Consider the following 17,892-nt stretch of genomic DNA (forward strand, 5'->3'; position numbering starts at 1 on the left):
TATTGCCCACTAAATTTTTGTAAGCAAATAATGCTAATCAAACACCCTTTCAACAAATAAGATGCATGAAAACAAGTCATAAATGTAATGTTTTGGAGCATGTAAAATTTTATGCATAAAATATAAAATTATATTAATTCTTATAATTACCCTCACATATAGTACAATATGATCTCCCTCTTACAAATTTTTGCATGATTTTAAATTAAGATAATATCCTGTTTAGTCTTTGAATTATTATACTTTTTTTAATGTGATATCTAAATAAAAAATTTTAATATAATATTTAAATTACATTTTCTATGTATTAAGTTATCTCAACCTTTAATAATAATAAAATAACATTAATGTAGCATTCAAATATTGATATGGATGACACATGACTGTCACGTAATCTATATATGATTATCACATCTTATTTTTAAAATAAAAAAATTGTAAAATATAATTTATAAGAAAAAAATTATTATTATTTTTTATTATTTAAAAATGATATATGACAACCACATCACTACCACATATCACATACATCATCATTTAAGTGTCATATTAATATTATTTTAATGATATTAAGGGGTTGCAGTAACTTAATACGATGAATTAAAGTTTACTTACTTGATTAAAAAATTTTTTTAGTTTAAGTATTATGCTAGAAAAATTACAATAATTTAAGAGTCAAATCAATAAATTACAAAAATAAAAATAAATTACTTTTATCGTTTCTTTAATCTTTGATCAATAATATTGAATCAACCAATTCTTTAGTAAAAATAATTTAGTGGTCTTGATTGTGGCCTTTTTCTTTATAGAAATGCCAATTTAATATTAGTTTATGGTTAAAAGAAATAAAAGATGGATGAGAAATTTATAAATTTCCTACTTAAAAACAATGCATTTTTCTTCTAGGAAAAAAATCAAAATTCGTAAAGGATTTGAGTTTAGGGTTCGAGGGATTGGGTTTCAGCCACCGTTCTTAACCTTTGAATGGCCAATTACAATGCTTAAGGCCCAAGTCGTAGTTTATTGGGCCAAGTGTGTTCTTATTGATTTAAACTAAGAAAGGTCCACAAAGTAAGCACAGAAGTTTTTCTCTGTTGCAGTCTTTTGACGTCGTCGCTGGTTCCGATGGACGAAGCAATGATAGCCGCTGATGCCTCTGCAAGGTTTCGATCGGCGTCATCTCAGCCGTCCGTTGTCCCTTCTAACGTCCCTCTTCTCTCCTCTTTCCTTGCCTTCGCTCTCGCTCAATTCCTCAAGCTCTTCACCACTTGGTATTTTCCCTTTATCTTTTTTTTTTGTTAATTTTCTGTTTAATCGCTTAGAAAACAAGGTGAAAGAGGATAAGCAGATGAACCCATGTCTTTAAAAGCTGTTTCAGTGTGAAATTTTCAAAATTTTCTTGGTTGTGGGGTGGACCGGAGGGGTCAGCTTTTAGTTTTCAAAAAAAGAAAAAAAATAAATGTTTAAGAAATCATGCGTCGGCTTTGGTACTTCAGTTGACGAGCTACGAATGGAATTTCATAATCATAAGTGATGGTTGAAATATTTGTAATCTTTGTTCTAACTTTAGACCTTACAATTTAAAAGGACACGAATATGATACGAATAGGACACGAATGTGATAGGGTTTAAAATTTTATCAATAACCATGTATAGATTTAACAAAATCAAAAAACATATTTTATGTTTTTATGTGCGTAATTTTCGTATAAAATATGGCACCTAGCCACCTACTAACCTTTGTGTCTTACTTTTATGACCATGGGAACATATAGTTCAACAAAATGTCTCATCTACTCGTTTCTTATTGTCATTTTCTTGTCCATGTGCATTTTCTCGGTCAGTGTTTGAATATATCCTCTTAGACATGTAGGTACAAGGAGAAGAGATGGGATTCTAGAAGGATGCTTGGGTCTGGTGGAATGCCCTCATCGCATTCAGCAACTGTGACTGCTCTTGCAGTTGCCATTGGTTTGCAAGAAGGAATTGGTGGATCAGCATTTGCTGTTGCACTTGTTTTGGCATGTGTTGTATGTACTTGCTGACCAGGTCTATTGACTACCATTAATACATTACCATTGTAGTTGCCTGGGTTAACATTTTGGGTTTCTTGGCAGGTAATGTATGATGCTACTGGAGTAAGACTCCATGCTGGTCGTCAAGCTGAAGTAAGCTTGTTTCTTGTAATCAGTTTATGTTGTTTTTTGTATGGGTTGTACTTCATTGTCAAGATTATTGGCCAATCTGCTCAAGTTTGGTAAGAGACCATTGCATCTATAAAGCCATCTGTATGCCTCCATTGAGTTCTAGCTCAGTGCAACTCAGTTACACCATGCAGTCTATATCTGATCACTCTGTTAAATAGTTGCCGTTGAGTTCTGTTTGTTTCTCTCATTAGACAGATGCTCCTGGTTTTACGTTAGTGTATAAATTTTGTATTTCTTTGTTTACAGAATTGTTATTCATTCATTGATTATAAAATTTATCAATCTTTAGAGAATTGTTATTCATGCATTTATTATAGATAAATTTTATTTGTCTTTTCGGATTTAACACTCAACGCATTCAGGGCATGCCACTCATGCATTTGAGTCTTATCCGATTTTATTCTAGAATGTAGCTGACATGGATAAAGTTCCTTTAAGTTCATACATATTTTATGAAATGAGACATGGTATTTTAGGATAGCAAGTCTATAGATTCATCAATGAAAGGATTGCTAATGTGCTTATTCCTCCGGATTCCTTCATTATAACCATCGGAAGTTCCGCTCTTCTACTCGTTTCCAAGTAGTCTATTATGAGCATAGCTAGCTAAGTTGATTTACTTGATGTTTCACTTGTACGGTTGTACCTGCTGACACCTTGTAATGTTTTAATAATGAGTTAATCATGTATGTTTCTGCAGTTACTCAATCAAATTGTATGTGAGCTACCTCCTGAGCATCCTGTCTCCAATGTCAGACCTTTGCGAGATTCACTTGGTCATACACCACTTCAGGTATGAAGCTAATCAAGCTATCAACAATACAAATCATGCTATCAAAATTTTGGTATCCATCTGCTAGTTTGAGAAATGATGGTCACCTAAGAGAGGGGGGAAGCAACAACTTTAATTTTCTTAGATGCCAGCTTTTGCTTTGTATCGAGTAACAGCCAGAGGTGGAACTTTGAATTTTGGATGTCCTAAATGTGAACCAATGGAACAATTTTTTTAAACATGACAACAAATGGGTATTATCATATGGTATTATTACATGATCCAAAATGAATCTTATTGATCTAAAAGAGTTTAATGTTGCCTCATTTTGTACTTACCTTGTTCGATCGGTTTCGGTTCAGGTTCTTGCCGGGTCCATATTGGGTTGTATTGTAGCATTCGTCATGAAAACTTCCAGTTAGGACGGGAAATGGAAGATTTCAGTTCTGTTGCAAGTGGCTCATGCTTATACTTTGAGAAGAATCAGAGCAGACGACTTGCCACTTTTCACCCAGCGAAGTTCTGGCATTGTAATTACTTGGGGTTTTTGCCTTGTAGCTTAAGCAATTGTGAATTATAACATGTACTTCATAGTCTCCACTGTTCCTCGACCTTTCCCTTCTTCAAAAACAGCAACAATCTTTAATCTGTATTATGTTCTGAGATTAGATAGAGAAATCTCTAAATTAAAGGAGCTACACGATTTGAGTTTTCAAATTTAAATTTGCTGAATTTGCAAAACATTACTTATGATTACGTGGATTAATTAAATTAAGATTGGAGTTTAACTTTTAACATTATTTTCATTGTTATATTTGTTGATAGTCAAATTTACTTAGGAATTTTTGAAAAATAAATAAGATAATTTAAAATATGATATGATAATATAATATGAATATAATATAAAAATAAAATATAAAAATAACAAGATTTAAAAATTTAATAATAATCATATAAATTTAACAAAATTAAAAAAATTATTTTATATTTTTATATTCATATGAATTATCATATATATAATATTTATATAAAATACGATAATTAATTTTAATATTTTATATATAATAAATGTAGGACTGATGAGGTCTATACCATCCCAGTTTCACTAATAAAAAGGTAAAAAAAAACATTCCCTCTCTCCTTTTCAAATTTCTCTCGAAGGAGGAAGTGCTCAGCCGGAGGCAAAGAGCGCCAATGTTAAACCGTCTCCAGTCACCGATTATCTCTTTCTTCTTAGACTCCAACAACGACTAACTCGAACGCGCTCAGGCCCGAGCCGCCGCACGTGGCGCCGCCGTCCGTCGCACCATCACCATCACCATCACCGTCCCCGTTCCTTCTCCTCTTCCTCCTCCTCCTTCCGATCCTTGCCTTAGCAAAGACCAGATCATTGAGTTGTTCCAAAACTGCATTAAACTCGCCAGCGAAAACGTAACATCTTCTCTGAAATTCTCTTCACTAGTTTGATTCTCCAGAAGTTTCGTTTAATCGAAAATATAAATAATCTTTTCGGTTATATAATTTTTATTCATTGTTGTAAAATTAGAGTAACATTTTGTTCTATGTTTGGCTGCTGAGAAAATGATAGAAAAAAAATAATACTAACTATCTTTTTAACTGTTAGCAATAAAAAGTTGTGGCTCTTTGTTTGGTATAGAAAATAAACCAGAAGAATACTTGGGAGTTGAAGCTTATTGATCATCTAAGCGAGATCATTAAAGTCGAAACAACTGAAGGTGATTCAGAGACTAATTTCCAAAAGGTTCAGATTACTTTATTTGCGAAATGTTGTTAATAAGCAGTCATAGTATATAATTTACAAGCTTTTTTTTTTTTTAGTTTTGATGGAGTTTTTACTGGTCAGGCAAGTTGCACATTGGAAGCAGGGGTGAAAATTTACTCTTTCAGAGTCGATGCCTTGCATGCTGAGGCATACAAGATCCTTGGTGGTATCCATCGAGTTGGCCATGAAGATGAACAAGGTATAAAATTGTTTTAATTGTGTTTGACATAGAGTTCTTGTTGGAAGATTCTTGGCGTGGTTGTACTGTGACATGTTAGTTATGGCCAACAAGATGAACAAAGTATAAATTGTGTTGCCTCTAAATAGTTTTTAATTGGATTGGTTACTTGGTAAATTTTGTTTCCCATGTTTCTTGGTGTCCGCTTTAGAGGGTTGTTTTTGAGGGTTAAGGAAATGGATGAAAATGTTGTTTTTGACAGAAATGAGTGATGCAAGAAGATTCAAAACTATGATCTAATATGATTTCTATTTTTGGCCTTTCATATAGCGGATCCTAGAGTTATGGGATATAAGGTTAGTTTGTTGTTGTCATTGTTGTATGTTTCTTGGTGTCCATTTTAGAGGTATTTTCCATAACATAATAAAAGAAGAAAACACTGAAGAATGCTACATCAACTTTCTTTTATGTGTATATCTTTTACATTTAGATGAACTAATAAAGATTCACTTGAATAAGGTTTGTTCTTGTGCATCTGGTTTAAGTTCTGGTTTAAGTTTTACCATTAGAAAAGAGAGCTTGTAGTATTATTTCTTTAAGAACTTACAGGTTTTCGTTGCACAGAAGGATGTTCTATTCGGTCGGTTCCCTAATATAGTGCTTTGGTGACAGAGACTATCATGGAGGGTGACAACACATATAACAGGGAGGAGAGCAGTTATAACAAGAAAGAGTCTGAGAGGAAGGTTGAATATTGTTTCAGTTCATTGATTGATTTAGCAATTGAACTGCAGGCTGAGATAAGTAATTTGTGCAGATCTTGCCAATATCAACACTGGAGTCTTCTTTTGAAGCTCTTAATGTCCAAAAGTTTGATGGTAAGTATATCTTGTATTTTTTCTCAGGTCATTGTTTTATTTTGCTCTCTAATTCATGAATTATTTTTTGCCCTGATTTTGTAGTTGCATTTGCTGTGGATCCTCTATATCACCAACATCTGCACAATTTGATGAAGGTGGAGCAAAAGGTCTTCGTTTGAATAATCTTGGTGTCTACGAAGGTTGTAGGGTACTTTTTGATTCTTTCGAAGTGCCGGGGAAGTGCAAATCAGGTTCACTTCAAAACAATAACTTGGAAATGATTGATATCTCATTTGCCAAAGGTATGCTTTACTGCTGATAAAGACATTCGTACCCATTTTGTTTTACCAGAAGTTGTGTGCCTAAAAGTTAGAATTTGGCTGTGATTTTCATTTTCTTTTTTACACGTTATGTCCATTTACTTAACTTATTTGCAGAAACTGTTAAGAATATGGTCACAAACATGCTTGCAAAGAATGAAATTTGTCCAACCCTAAAGGTCATTGTATGCCATTTTGGTGAAGATAATCAAAGGTCATATGAAACATTTGATGTTGGCCAGAAATGTGATATCAGAGTAGACGACACTGCCGGTTCTAATGAAGCTGATTTTAATGATAACGCACATGTAAATTATGATGCGTGGTCCTTTAGTCATGATGAGGTGTCAAGTGTTGTTAATGAGGGCTCCAATTTCGATCCTAACTTTCATGATGCTGATGAGGTAGTTTGTCCTATATTTTGTCACTTATCATGATTCCGTTTTCCTTGAGTCTCTTCTCGTTGCTCTAGCCACTTAGTGAAACATATAAGAAGATATGAGAGATCACCCAAATATGATTGGTTTATAACGTAGGAGAATGATACTTATGCTTCTTGCGAACCTGATCTTGAGGATAGATTTGAGAATGTTGCCAAATTTTTGTACCAAGGGCTGGAATTTACTTCAAAGCAGAATGCATGGGCGGGTCCCAATCATTGGAAATATTGGAATTACAATGGTTGGTATCAGCAGGGAGGTTATTATTCATTCCTCTTCTGAGTTACAGGATTCCATTAGTTTGCCACTTTGCCTAGGTGTCTTTCTTGTAGGTTTAGAGGATATTTGTGCTACCAATGTTGAATCGGCCTTAACTACCAAGAAACCAAAGAGCAAAAACCTGAAAGAAGTTGATGTTGATTTCACAAAAAGCTTGGACAAAGAAATGCCTGATGTCTTTGTGCCTCCCAAAAATCTAAAGCTTTTGCTGGTTCCTGCAAATAGAGAACCATGTAATAACACGCTTCCAGAAGACTGCCATTATCAACCTGAAAGTCTTGTCAAGTTGTTTCTTCTACCTAACATTATGGTAATGTATGTGGAAAAATTAAGAAATAAAACTGCGTAGAAAATTAAGAAAAAAACTGAATGTATATTGAAAAATTGCTCATTAAGAAATATACAAGAACCATAGGTTTATATACAACTAACTAGAGGTTACACTAGGAAATTAAATCTTCTTAAAAAACTAATCTTATAATTGAGGGATTGTCTATCCTAATTTTTTTGTCTTTAATTCTAGGGATACAAGTACTTAATTCTAGAGATATAAATATAAATATACAGATTACAATATTACAGCCAGTTGTAAATAAGTGTTTTCCCACACTCTCCCTAAGGGGGAGAGAAATTTTTGTTTTATGGTAAAAAATTCATTCATCTTAGTTATTTTTCAAGAAAACAAGGGGTCCGTTGAATTTCAAATAGTCAGTTTCACCAATAAGATACGAAGACTTACTTCACATTTGGAATTGCACAAAAAAGACTATTTATCTCAGAGAGGTCTACGTAAAATTCTAGGAAAACGTCAACGGCTTCTGTCTTATTTATCAAAGAAAAATAACATACGTTATAAAGAATTCAGCTGATGAATAGGTGTTTTTCATTCCCAGCTTGGAAATAATTTTTTGAAATGTTGCATTGCTGAGATCTTTAGTCAACACATTTGCAAATTGACCCTTGGTTGATACATAAGGTGTACAAATCAACCCACTATCTAATTTTTCCTTTATGAAATGCCAGTTTACTTCAATGTGTTTTGTTCTGTCATGTTGCATAGGATTGTGTGCAATGCTTATTGCAGACTTGTTATCACAGTAGAGTTTTATTAGTTCATTCCACTTGATCTTCAAGTCTTCTAGGATAATCTTTAACCATAGTAGTTCACAAATTCCTTGAGCCATTGCTTTGAACTTTGCTTCAGCACTTGATCTTGCCACTACATTTTGTTTTTTACTCCTCCAAGTCACAAGATTACCATCTAAGAAAGTGCAGTAGCCTGAGGTGGATCTTCTATTAGTTACTGAACCTGCATAATCATCATCTGTATATGCTTCTAAAATTAGCCCCGAATTTCTTTTAAATAATATACTTCTCCCAGGATTGGCCTTCAAATAGTGCAATATACAGTAAACAGCCTATAGGTGCACTTCTTTAGGACTATGCATGAATTGACTTACCACACTCACAGCTTATGCTATATCAGGTCTAATATGTGAGAGATAAATAAGTCTTTCAACTAATCTTTGGTACATCTTTCTATCTACAGCAGCATCTTCATTAGCTTCTCTAATTTTATGATTAGGATTTATAGGGGTATTTGCAGGTTTATATGCGAGTTTCCTAGTTTCCTTCAGAAGATCTATCACATATTTCTGTTGTGAGATGAAGATACCATGCCATGAGTGTGCTACTTCAATTCCTAGGAAGTATTTTAATCTCCCTAGCTTTTTTATCTCAAATTCTCTAGCCAAACACTGTTTAGTCTCTTGCATTATCAGACCTAAATCTCTTGATTCTCACTCCAAATTGATTTTGGGTCATGTTTTAGAAGCTTAAAAACATACTATTCACATCTGATTTGGATTTAAGTAAAAAAACCCAAGAGATCCTGGTACAATCATCTATGAATGAAACAAACCAACTTGCACCAGAAATATTAAGAATTGTAGAGGGACCCCAAATGTCACTATGAATAAAGTAAAAGGAAGTAGAACTTCTTTTGTTACTAATTGGAAAAGACACGTCTATGTTTTGCAAGTTTTCAAACATCACAATGAAAATCTCTGACATTTAATCCTTTGAACAAAGAAATAAACATGTTTCTCAAAGTTCCAAAAGAAGGATCTCCAAGACGAAAATGATAAATCCAGATTTGGTCTTTATTGGAAGATTTTTCAGCAAGAAATGACAAAGGTAAACTATTCTTGATATTACTTATGTTATTTGATGTCTCAAGATAGTATAGTCCATCCTTCTCCTTAGCAAGTCCAATCCTCTTCCTTGAACTCTGGTCCTGAAATTCACAATAAGAGAGATAAAAAGTCACTTTGCAATTTATATCTCTGGTAAGTTTTTATATAAATATCAGATTAGTAGACAATCCAAGAACATGAAGAACATTTTTTAGAACAAGTGAGTGATTAACTTGAACATCTCCTAATCTTGCCACTGTAATAAGTGAATCATTTGCAACGATAATTTTTTTATTACTAGGACACAGGGTATATGTACTAAACTTCTATGAGGAATGTGTCATATGGTTTGTGGCTCTTGAGTCAATGACCCAAGAATTCGTAACAGGCTTAACCGAGATATTTAATCTATGAGAACCAGAAGCTTTACTTGAACTAGAGATCTTACCCAAGGAACATACCACAGTAGGTTTTTCAAGGATTTTCAATAAGTTTCTCAGCTTTTTAATCTCTTCTCTGTCGAACTCTCATTGTTTTTGAAACATCTGTAGTACTCCAATGATTTTCCTAGTTGACACTTCCTCAAATTGGGTGGTAGTAATATCTTTCTTTGAAAGGGTTCGGCAATGAAGGCCTAAAATAAAAATTAGCAATGAAGGTTGAAAATTGTGCTTCCCAAGAAGAGCCTAAAGCTCTGATACCATGTGAAAAAACTAAAAAATAAAACTGTGTAGAAAACTAAGAGAAAAACTGAATGTATATTGAAAAACTGCTCATTAAGAATTATACAAGAATCTTAGATTTATATACAACTAACTAGGGGTTAAACTAGGAAACTAAATCTTCCTAAAAAACTAATCCTATAATTGAGGGATTGTCTATCTTAATTTTTTTGTTCTTAATTCTAGGGATACAAATACTTAATTCTAGATATACAAATATAAATATACAGATTACAAGATTACAACCAGCTGTAAATAAGTGTTTTCCCACGAGAGTCAATCATTTTTTCTTTTGGTTCTTATTTAGAATAAACAAAAATGAAAACAGTCTTCATTGAAGCTTAACTAATTGTTGATCTGAAGGGCCAACCAATACTATCTGGCTGGTTTGGGCATTGAGCTGAACCTAAGTCAGTCAACCTCATTTCAAGGGCAGATCGTGAGTTTAATCGAATTGAAGAACTCCAATACCCAAACCTCAGGCTGCATATGGTCTTGGTTGGCTTAAACATTAAATGTTGATGAACTGATGTCAAATTATCCCTCCGATTTGGCAAGTTTTTTTTTTTTTTTTTTTAACCATCAATTATTTGGAGATGATCAATAGCAAAACTATTTTCTATTCTAGTGTCTGGGCAAGAGAAGAAGAAAATGTTCAGGTATGATCTTTCTCTAAGAAACAGGTTTTTTTTGTCTTTTTAGGATTTACGATGTTAATCGTTGTGATAAGTATTTTTTTTGTAATGAATTTGTTATACAGAAAATTTATCCAAGCGTATATTGTAGATAGAATGGTCCTATAGAGAACTGTAGGTTATAAACTAAGTTACAGACCTTGATGACACAATAATTGACATACCTTTTCACTAATGATCAAAGCCATTTCAAATTCTGATAGGCTATAACATATGTGTAATTTTCATTTCATTTCATTTCAATTCATTGCTGTTAAAGCAACTTGTTGCATGTTTTGTGTTCCTTCATTTTATGTTTCACAATCACTGTCTTGTTTTTCTTTACCAGATCATAGTTCATGGCAACAAAACAATTATTTTGATGAAGCACTGTCATCATGGGATAATGAGAGCATGCTTAGTAGTAAGTTCAATGATGGATGCGTTCATAATGATGTGGGAAACTTGGATGACCTTGTCTCCCAGCCTCACCAGGTTTATAGTCTTATAAATACTAATTCCATTTTGCTCTGTCTTCAATATTGAAATTAATCCTTGCTATGTTCAAAGTGGTTTGTAAACTAAGCTGATTTTAACTTTATTATTTAATAAAATGGTTGTAATGGAGATGGAAAAAGTTTTCCCTGGAGATTAACAATGAAGAAAAATGGTTTTAAATCTGGGTAACGGAATTATAGCTACTTTTATGAGCAGTGTCATTTTTGTCCCTTGTTCTTTCAAAAAAAAAAAAAAAAAGAAAAACCCATTGGGAAGATGCAAATGGTAACATTACAGAACTCTACACTTTCACTCTTACCTTTACTACATCTTATGCGCATAAAATTCCCTTTTTGTATATTTGGGCTTTGTAAAATGAGTCAACTGATTAGCTCTTTTTACTTTGTATTATTTTCCCTTCAACAAACTATCTAGGCGAAACATTTTTTAAGCTTATTACCATGTATTTTCTTGACCTTACATTTATAGGTAAATAAAATTGAAGTCCAGTATGACAAAACTTCTAAACAAGTTGATATGCATGCACTAAAGGAGACACTTTGGGATCACATGCAAGGATCTTTTGAAGTTGCTGAAATGGTGAGCATTGCGTGTTTATTCACTTTTGTTATTATTGAGTGCCTAATTCAGAAGGTTGAAATAACATTTATGATTTTACAACAAATTCATTTCTTATCAACAGGTGCACAAAGGTACATTGTCTTTCAAACATGTATTAGCTATGTTTCCCTTCAATTGCCAAGCTGCATCTCTAGAGGATATTTCACCCCATTTGTGTTTCATTTGTCTGTTGCATTTGGCTAATGAGCATAGTTTAAGCATCAAAGGCTGTCCCAGTTTAGATGATCTTAGTAGTCATCTCCCCGGTTCATGGCAAAGCACTGATGCTGTGGCATAGGCTTTGTCATAACCTAGAGCTCATCTTTATGTATCAGGGGATAGCACAGTTCTCCTTATGCCAAGTTTTTCAGGCCTATGAAGGCTAAAGCAATGGAGGAAGAAAAGAAAGGAAAAAACTGTAAGTAAAACTAACATGCTTGTATTATGTTGTGATTGCTGCATGCCGTTGTATCAACTTGTGTGCTGACTTATGCATGCACAACATGTGAACAGAACATTCTTAAGTTAAGAATCCATGTAATTAGCTTGCTAGTTTGTTTCAAATAACTCTTTTTACTTGTCTACCCAGGTTCAATTTTTGTGGGGAGCACTCTCGGAGTGAAATCCTGAATGCACTATGTCGATGTGTGGGGGGTGCCCTTAAGATCGCCCAGAGAGCCTGAGGGATACGTCAAACGGTAATACCAAAAAAATTAACATTTTTATATGATATATGTAGAAGATAAATCCGGTAACTGAAGTTATGCACAGTCTTCAATCCATCCACCTACTCAAATATGACTTATGAATAGGAAGCAATAGTTGTGTGGAGATATAGATTACCATGTTGAGATTTAAGCAACCTTCTCTGTTGTCTTATAGTGGAAATGGCATCTCTCAATTCAGTATGATATCTGTGTGTAGGATGACATAGATGGATTATCCTGAACGAATTTGAGAATATGACATGTGACCATTTAGAGTATGATGAGGATTGTTCATCATTTTGGTTCAAGTTCCAGGTTTAACTCTCATTAGAAAGATGCCAAAGCAAATAGTGTATCATTTTCTAGAAGAGAGTATGGATTAGCTTTACATAGTGATTCTAGCCAATGTAATGTTAGATTAGCTGTATCGGCCAATGTTCATTGGAAAGAAAATCAGTATTAGTTGGCTCTTGGAATTGCGGATACCTATGTTTGGCAAAGTTTACTTCTTTTGGCATTCGCCATTTAAGGTTTATATGATCTGTTACACACGTAGACAAGAGGGAAAGAGATCCCTAGAATAGATAACTTAGCTAAAAGATTTTCATAGGTTTATGGGAATGAACGTTACCATTGTTGACCAAATAGCGTTTATCCATGAGATTACGAGAAAGTTTCGAACTCAATTCTGCAAGTAAAATGGATATATGTATCCATTATTGAACCTTATTTGATAAGAAAGATTCGAACTTAATTTTTCAAGTACAACGAATATATGTATTTATTATTGAATCAAATAAAAAAATGAATGTAGTTGAGATGAAAATATTTAGAAGAATATGTGGTAAGATTAGAAGATATAAAATCAGAAATAAAGATATTTGAAAAAAGTTAGTAATTTGAATTGAAGAGAAAATAAGAGGGGATCGTTTATGATGGTTTAAATATATGAAATGTAAGTTTAGTTGTGCATCGGTTAAGAGAGTTGAATCTTTAAATTTAAAAAAGATTAAAATATTTAAAGATAAATCACGAAAAATATAGATGTAAGTAATAAAAAATAATACAAAAAATTAAATAAAAATATATTTGTTGATAGAAATAAGAGACGTAAAAAAAATTTAAATTATAATTTAATTTGATTTTCTTATTTGATTTTTCATACAGTTAATCTTAGAATATGGAATATAAGGCTTATTGTTGTTTGTATTATTGAATCAAATATTGAATATTTATGTTATGATTCCCGAAGATTATCATATTATTCAAAAGGTGAGAGAAAGTTGAGAAAAGTTTTTAAAATATGAATAAACTTAAGCAAACGTGGCAAAGGGTGGCATATCTTTTATTCTTGGGCATATAAAGGAAGAGCAACTTGAGAAAATTGAAAGTGATTCATGGCTATATTTCCCCCATTCTTGATCAACTTTTTCTTTGGTGGGTCAATATCCAAAATTCTCCTAGGAAAAGAAAAGCAATTTGAACTTGATGAACTTTTGCATAAGATAAGAGAGCTTTATTATACATGATAAGGTACTATTTACATTATTCATAATTATGAATATATTTTCTCACTTGATTGAAAATTATGTATGTTTCATACATACTTTGCACACTATCTATAATAATTTCTCATTATTATTATTATTTTTTGTTATACGTTATCTTTAGAGATGTAAATAAATAAAATGTTTGATAAAATAATTTATTAATAGATTCGATTTTTGTTTGTTTATGATTATTTATTAAATTTAATAAATAATCATAAATAATATTTTAAAATTTATTAATTAAATATATTATGAATATAACAAAATTTGTTAATATAAACATTAGATTTAAAAAAAAAAGGTTAAAAAAACCCCAAATTTGGGTCATTTTAAGCTTTTGAAGATGCAATTAAGGACCACAAAGGCATCAATTCCGGTGGGGGAAATATTCTTTAAGGGGACCAAATCTAACACCCAAATAAAAAAAATCCCTTAAATAACGACAATGGTCCCAATGGTTGGTCCATATTATAGGTCCTAAAGATGGGACCCACATAATTGATGGGCCCATATTCGTCTAATGAAGGCTAGAGCTCAGAAACGGCAAGTTTGTTTAGGCCGGCATTTCTCGAGACTGATAATAATGTGGGCCAATAGAAGTACGCTTTTCACCGACCTTATCCAGGCTTTGTCCAATTGTGTTGGAATCTTCTACCCCCCATGTTCTCTTGTCTCTACATTTTTTCCTACCTTTAATCGCTAATTTAGCTTTAATCCTACTCTATTTTTCTATACTTTGTACAATGATTGAATTTATTTAGAAGTATGAATGATATATCAATACTTAAAAGTTATTCAAATTTGATTAAGATAAAATTTAAATTTAATTTAATCATTGTCGAATCAAATTTGAATAATTCAATTTATCGAACAAATTAAATTTAAACATTTTAATGCACAACTTGAATAATTAATGAGCTTAATTGAACTTTTAAATTTTAATAAATTTAAATTATTTTAATTAAAAAATTATTATTTTCTTCTTATATATATATAGATATATCAATTTGAATTCGAATTTAAATATAAAATTGAGTATGAAAATAGATATCATTTTTATTAAACGAGTTTCAATAATTTGACTTTTATTTAGAATTAAATTCGAACTTAAATTTGATTGAACTCGAACTAAGCTTCAAATAATAAATTTTAAGTCATTATTGGACTCAAATATTTCAGTGTATCAATTCAACTTGTTTTAGTTACACCTCTAATTTTGTTATTTACAAAGCTTCTAAATTTACATAATTATATATATTATACATATAATTTTTGCTAAATGACACTCTTTAAAGCAATGTGTTCATTTAATGCATTGAATCATCAATAATTTTTTGTTTTCCTTTTTTCCCTCCTATCAAAAGGAGTGTTAAAGGAGATAAATTCTTGAAAATCCTTTGCTTCAAACGTGTAACCTATATGCACATTTGTGATTGAATCTTAACCTTAGATCATGGTTTTCAAAGAAGATATGGACCTATTTACCCAAGAAAAAAGGGGTTTGAAGTTTGATAATGATTAAGAGTTAATATTTTTTGTATTATTAATTTATAAATTTTATACACTATCATTGATTCGAATGATGTTTTTTCATTAATAAATGAATATCAATCATTAAAATAAATATATAAAAATATAATTTTAAAAAAATTTCTTATTAATAAGATGACATTATCTGATTCACCTCATTAATAAAGTAATATTATCTGATTCATTGATAATATATAAAATTGTACACGAATAGTGCATCAAATATAAACTCAATCTTAAGATTTATATTTGATGCATTGTCCGTAAATTAAATGATATTACTTTATTGATGAATGAATATTAACCTTTAAAATAATCACTTTGCTTGATTTGTAATTGATAAGAGATAATGGGAAGCTACTATAAAAAGTTTACATTCATATTCTTATGTTCAAATGTGATTAAGAGTAGCTTCCTTTACATAAGTGGGGACCTGAAAATGAAATTTAAAGATGACACTGATTAAAGATTAAAAGTGTCAATTTGACAAAGAACAAAAAAGAACACAAAAATGAAAAATCAACAGGTTCTTGTTGTAGATTTCTTTTGTACTTTGTCAACTAATAATTCATTTACAGTTATGCAACCATCATCATTAGTAAATGATAACCTCCATCTATGAGTCTTCTCTTTTTCTTGTTCTATAAATGTCTTCAAAAGCTTCATCTTGGTCTCTACTTCTAGTACCTGCTACTCCAAATCATTTCCTTTAAGCTCCTGATAGATCCCAAAGCTTTTACCATTTCATTTACTAGGAAAGCAGCCATGAACGAGTTCAAAAAGTCTCAAATTCTGATACTATCTGTTGTAGCAGCACTTCTTTTTATTGCACCACTTTTATCTTCATCCTTAAGGCGTATTTATCTTTACTTTGTCCTCAATCTCCTTATTATAGCACTTGGAGCTGAAGCCGGGTTACTCTCAGTGTTTTCCAGGCCTACATATGTTGCAGCTAACCCAGTGACAACCCAAGAAGCTAAGAGTGTTGAAAGTAAGGATGATCAAAAACAGGTTGCTCCTGCAAGCAGTGAAAAGAAAGCTAAGGTTGTTGAGAAATCTGCCTCTGAGAAGATTGTTGGGACTGTGATCAAGGTGGATAAAGTGAAGAAATGTCCTTCTACTCCAAGCCTTTTCTTTATAGGAAGTGGAGAGACTGAAGCAGAAGCTGTTGATGAGGAACATGTGGAGGAAGAAGAAGAGGTGGTTGGAGGGCTTAGTGGGCCAGAGTTGTTTGCCAAAGCTGAGACTTTCATTGGCAACTTCTACAAGCAGTTGAAGATGCAGAGGGAAGAGTCTTGGAAGAGAATCAATGGATTTTATCAGAAAGCCTTTTAAGAGTCCTCATCATATTCATCTTATATTTACCACAGTTTAGGATCATTGGTTTGGGGATAATATATATGATTGGTCAGAGGGAGAACTGAACTAAGCTATTACCAGAGTTCTTCCTTTTATTGGGTCTGTTTTTCTCTCATTTTCCTGCTTGCCAAGCAAGTGCTCGGTTAGTATCCTCAGGCACTTCACACCATATTTTACTTTGAGGTGTCATGAAACAAGAAATTATACATAGCTGCGGGTTGTTCACATACTATAATATTAATATTTCTGTATGAATATATATATATAATTTATGGATTTTACCATATATTTCAGTAAGCTTCTTCTCATATAAACATTGTAACATTTGTTTGATGAGAAAAATGTCATTGGATCCAGCAAAAGTTTCCTAGTTAAAAAAAATGTTTTACCTGGAATTGAACAAGTGAAATTAACCCTTAAGATCAACAGCCTGAATCCTCAGACATATTTCAAAACCATGCCAAACTCAGGGGAAAGTGGAAGAAGCCATTTATCTGACAGGACACAGTAAGTAATAGACTGGTCATTGAGTTCCTAGTCTCAAATCAAAAAGTTTGAGAGAGTAGAAACTGTCCTATATGCCAAGAAGACTACAGTCTCTAGTCTCTTTTGCTTTGTTGATTGGTATAGTTAACTTGAGTCATCAACAAGCTTTCAGGGAAGTTTCAACTGTGTTTTCTGTAGTTATCAATAGTTTTTCATCCTTCTTTTTCATTTTTTTTTCTTTTCTAAAGATCTTCCAGGACTAAAAATTGATGTTCAACTATACAAGTTAATGCAAAGCAATGTCGTGCTGGGCTGGCTCTCATTTATGTAGAACACAGTGAATTATTAAGATTTGAACATCTAAGAGTGACTGCATGAACCAATTAAATTAAATTTAGATTCATTAATATTTCATTTAAAATAAGAAAAAAATCCTTATCAAAATACCGTTAAAATATATATTTATCTGGACTAGAAAAAGGGTATACGACAACAATTAGAGAAATTACTGTTTAGGTAGTTATATAAACCAATTGAGCTCGTTAATCTCTCCATGGTTTTCCTTCTTTTACTTTTCAGCTAATCAGCTGTTTGGCAACAGGATACAATATCATTACCAGGTTTCAGTGAAAGCTCAATTCTTCAGAAAAGAAAAGGTTATTGTTGAGGAAGCAACAAGCCAGAGATAGAAGTAGAAACAAATGGTGAAAT

General features: G+C 32.2%; 2 protein-coding genes and 1 pseudogene across 5 annotated transcripts; all 3 read left to right on the top strand.

The window, feature by feature from the left end:
- Positions 1-1,065: 1,065 nt before the first annotated feature.
- On the top strand, positions 1,066-3,677 carry LOC111302253 (uncharacterized). 3 transcript variants are annotated; one of them, XR_016328041.1, is made up of 6 exons: positions 1,068-1,271; positions 1,874-2,030; positions 2,118-2,168; positions 2,908-3,103; positions 3,140-3,246; positions 3,342-3,677. XR_016328041.1 is itself a non-coding variant. In XM_089744378.1 (5 exons), exons 1-5 carry the CDS (start codon positions 1,126-1,128, stop codon positions 3,373-3,375), a joined length of 570 nt encoding a protein of 189 aa, XP_089600504.1. In that variant the 5' UTR covers positions 1,066-1,125; the 3' UTR covers positions 3,376-3,677. The 3 variants fall into 3 exon arrangements, 2 of the variants coding, with proteins under 2 accessions (XP_089600504.1, XP_022753918.1); XM_089744378.1 differs by lacking the exon at positions 3,140-3,246 and having other exon boundaries at positions 1,066-1,271; positions 2,118-2,257; positions 2,908-3,000; XM_022898183.2 differs by lacking the exon at positions 3,140-3,246 and having other exon boundaries at positions 1,073-1,271; positions 2,908-3,000.
- Positions 3,678-4,120: 443 nt separating this feature from the next.
- On the top strand, positions 4,121-10,908 carry LOC111301899 (condensin complex subunit 2-like; annotated as a pseudogene). Its single transcript, XR_016328042.1, has 8 exons — positions 4,121-4,410; positions 4,637-4,741; positions 4,844-4,961; positions 5,613-5,686; positions 5,758-5,818; positions 5,903-6,102; positions 10,385-10,415; positions 10,780-10,908. The product of XR_016328042.1 is annotated as a condensin complex subunit 2-like (transcript).
- A 4,910-nt stretch (positions 10,909-15,818) lies between these two features.
- Positions 15,819-16,992, top strand: LOC111302254 (uncharacterized). The gene has a single exon (XM_022898184.2). It carries the CDS (start codon positions 16,102-16,104, stop codon positions 16,669-16,671), a length of 570 nt encoding a protein of 189 aa, XP_022753919.1. The 5' UTR covers positions 15,819-16,101; the 3' UTR covers positions 16,672-16,992.
- The last annotated feature ends 900 nt before the right edge of the window (positions 16,993-17,892 follow it).

Source organism: Durio zibethinus, chromosome 15 (genome assembly GCF_047325235.1).
Source record: "Durio zibethinus cultivar Kanyao isolate XHJ-2024 chromosome 15, ASM4732523v1, whole genome shotgun sequence".
NCBI classification, from domain to species: domain Eukaryota; kingdom Viridiplantae; phylum Streptophyta; class Magnoliopsida; order Malvales; family Malvaceae; genus Durio; species Durio zibethinus.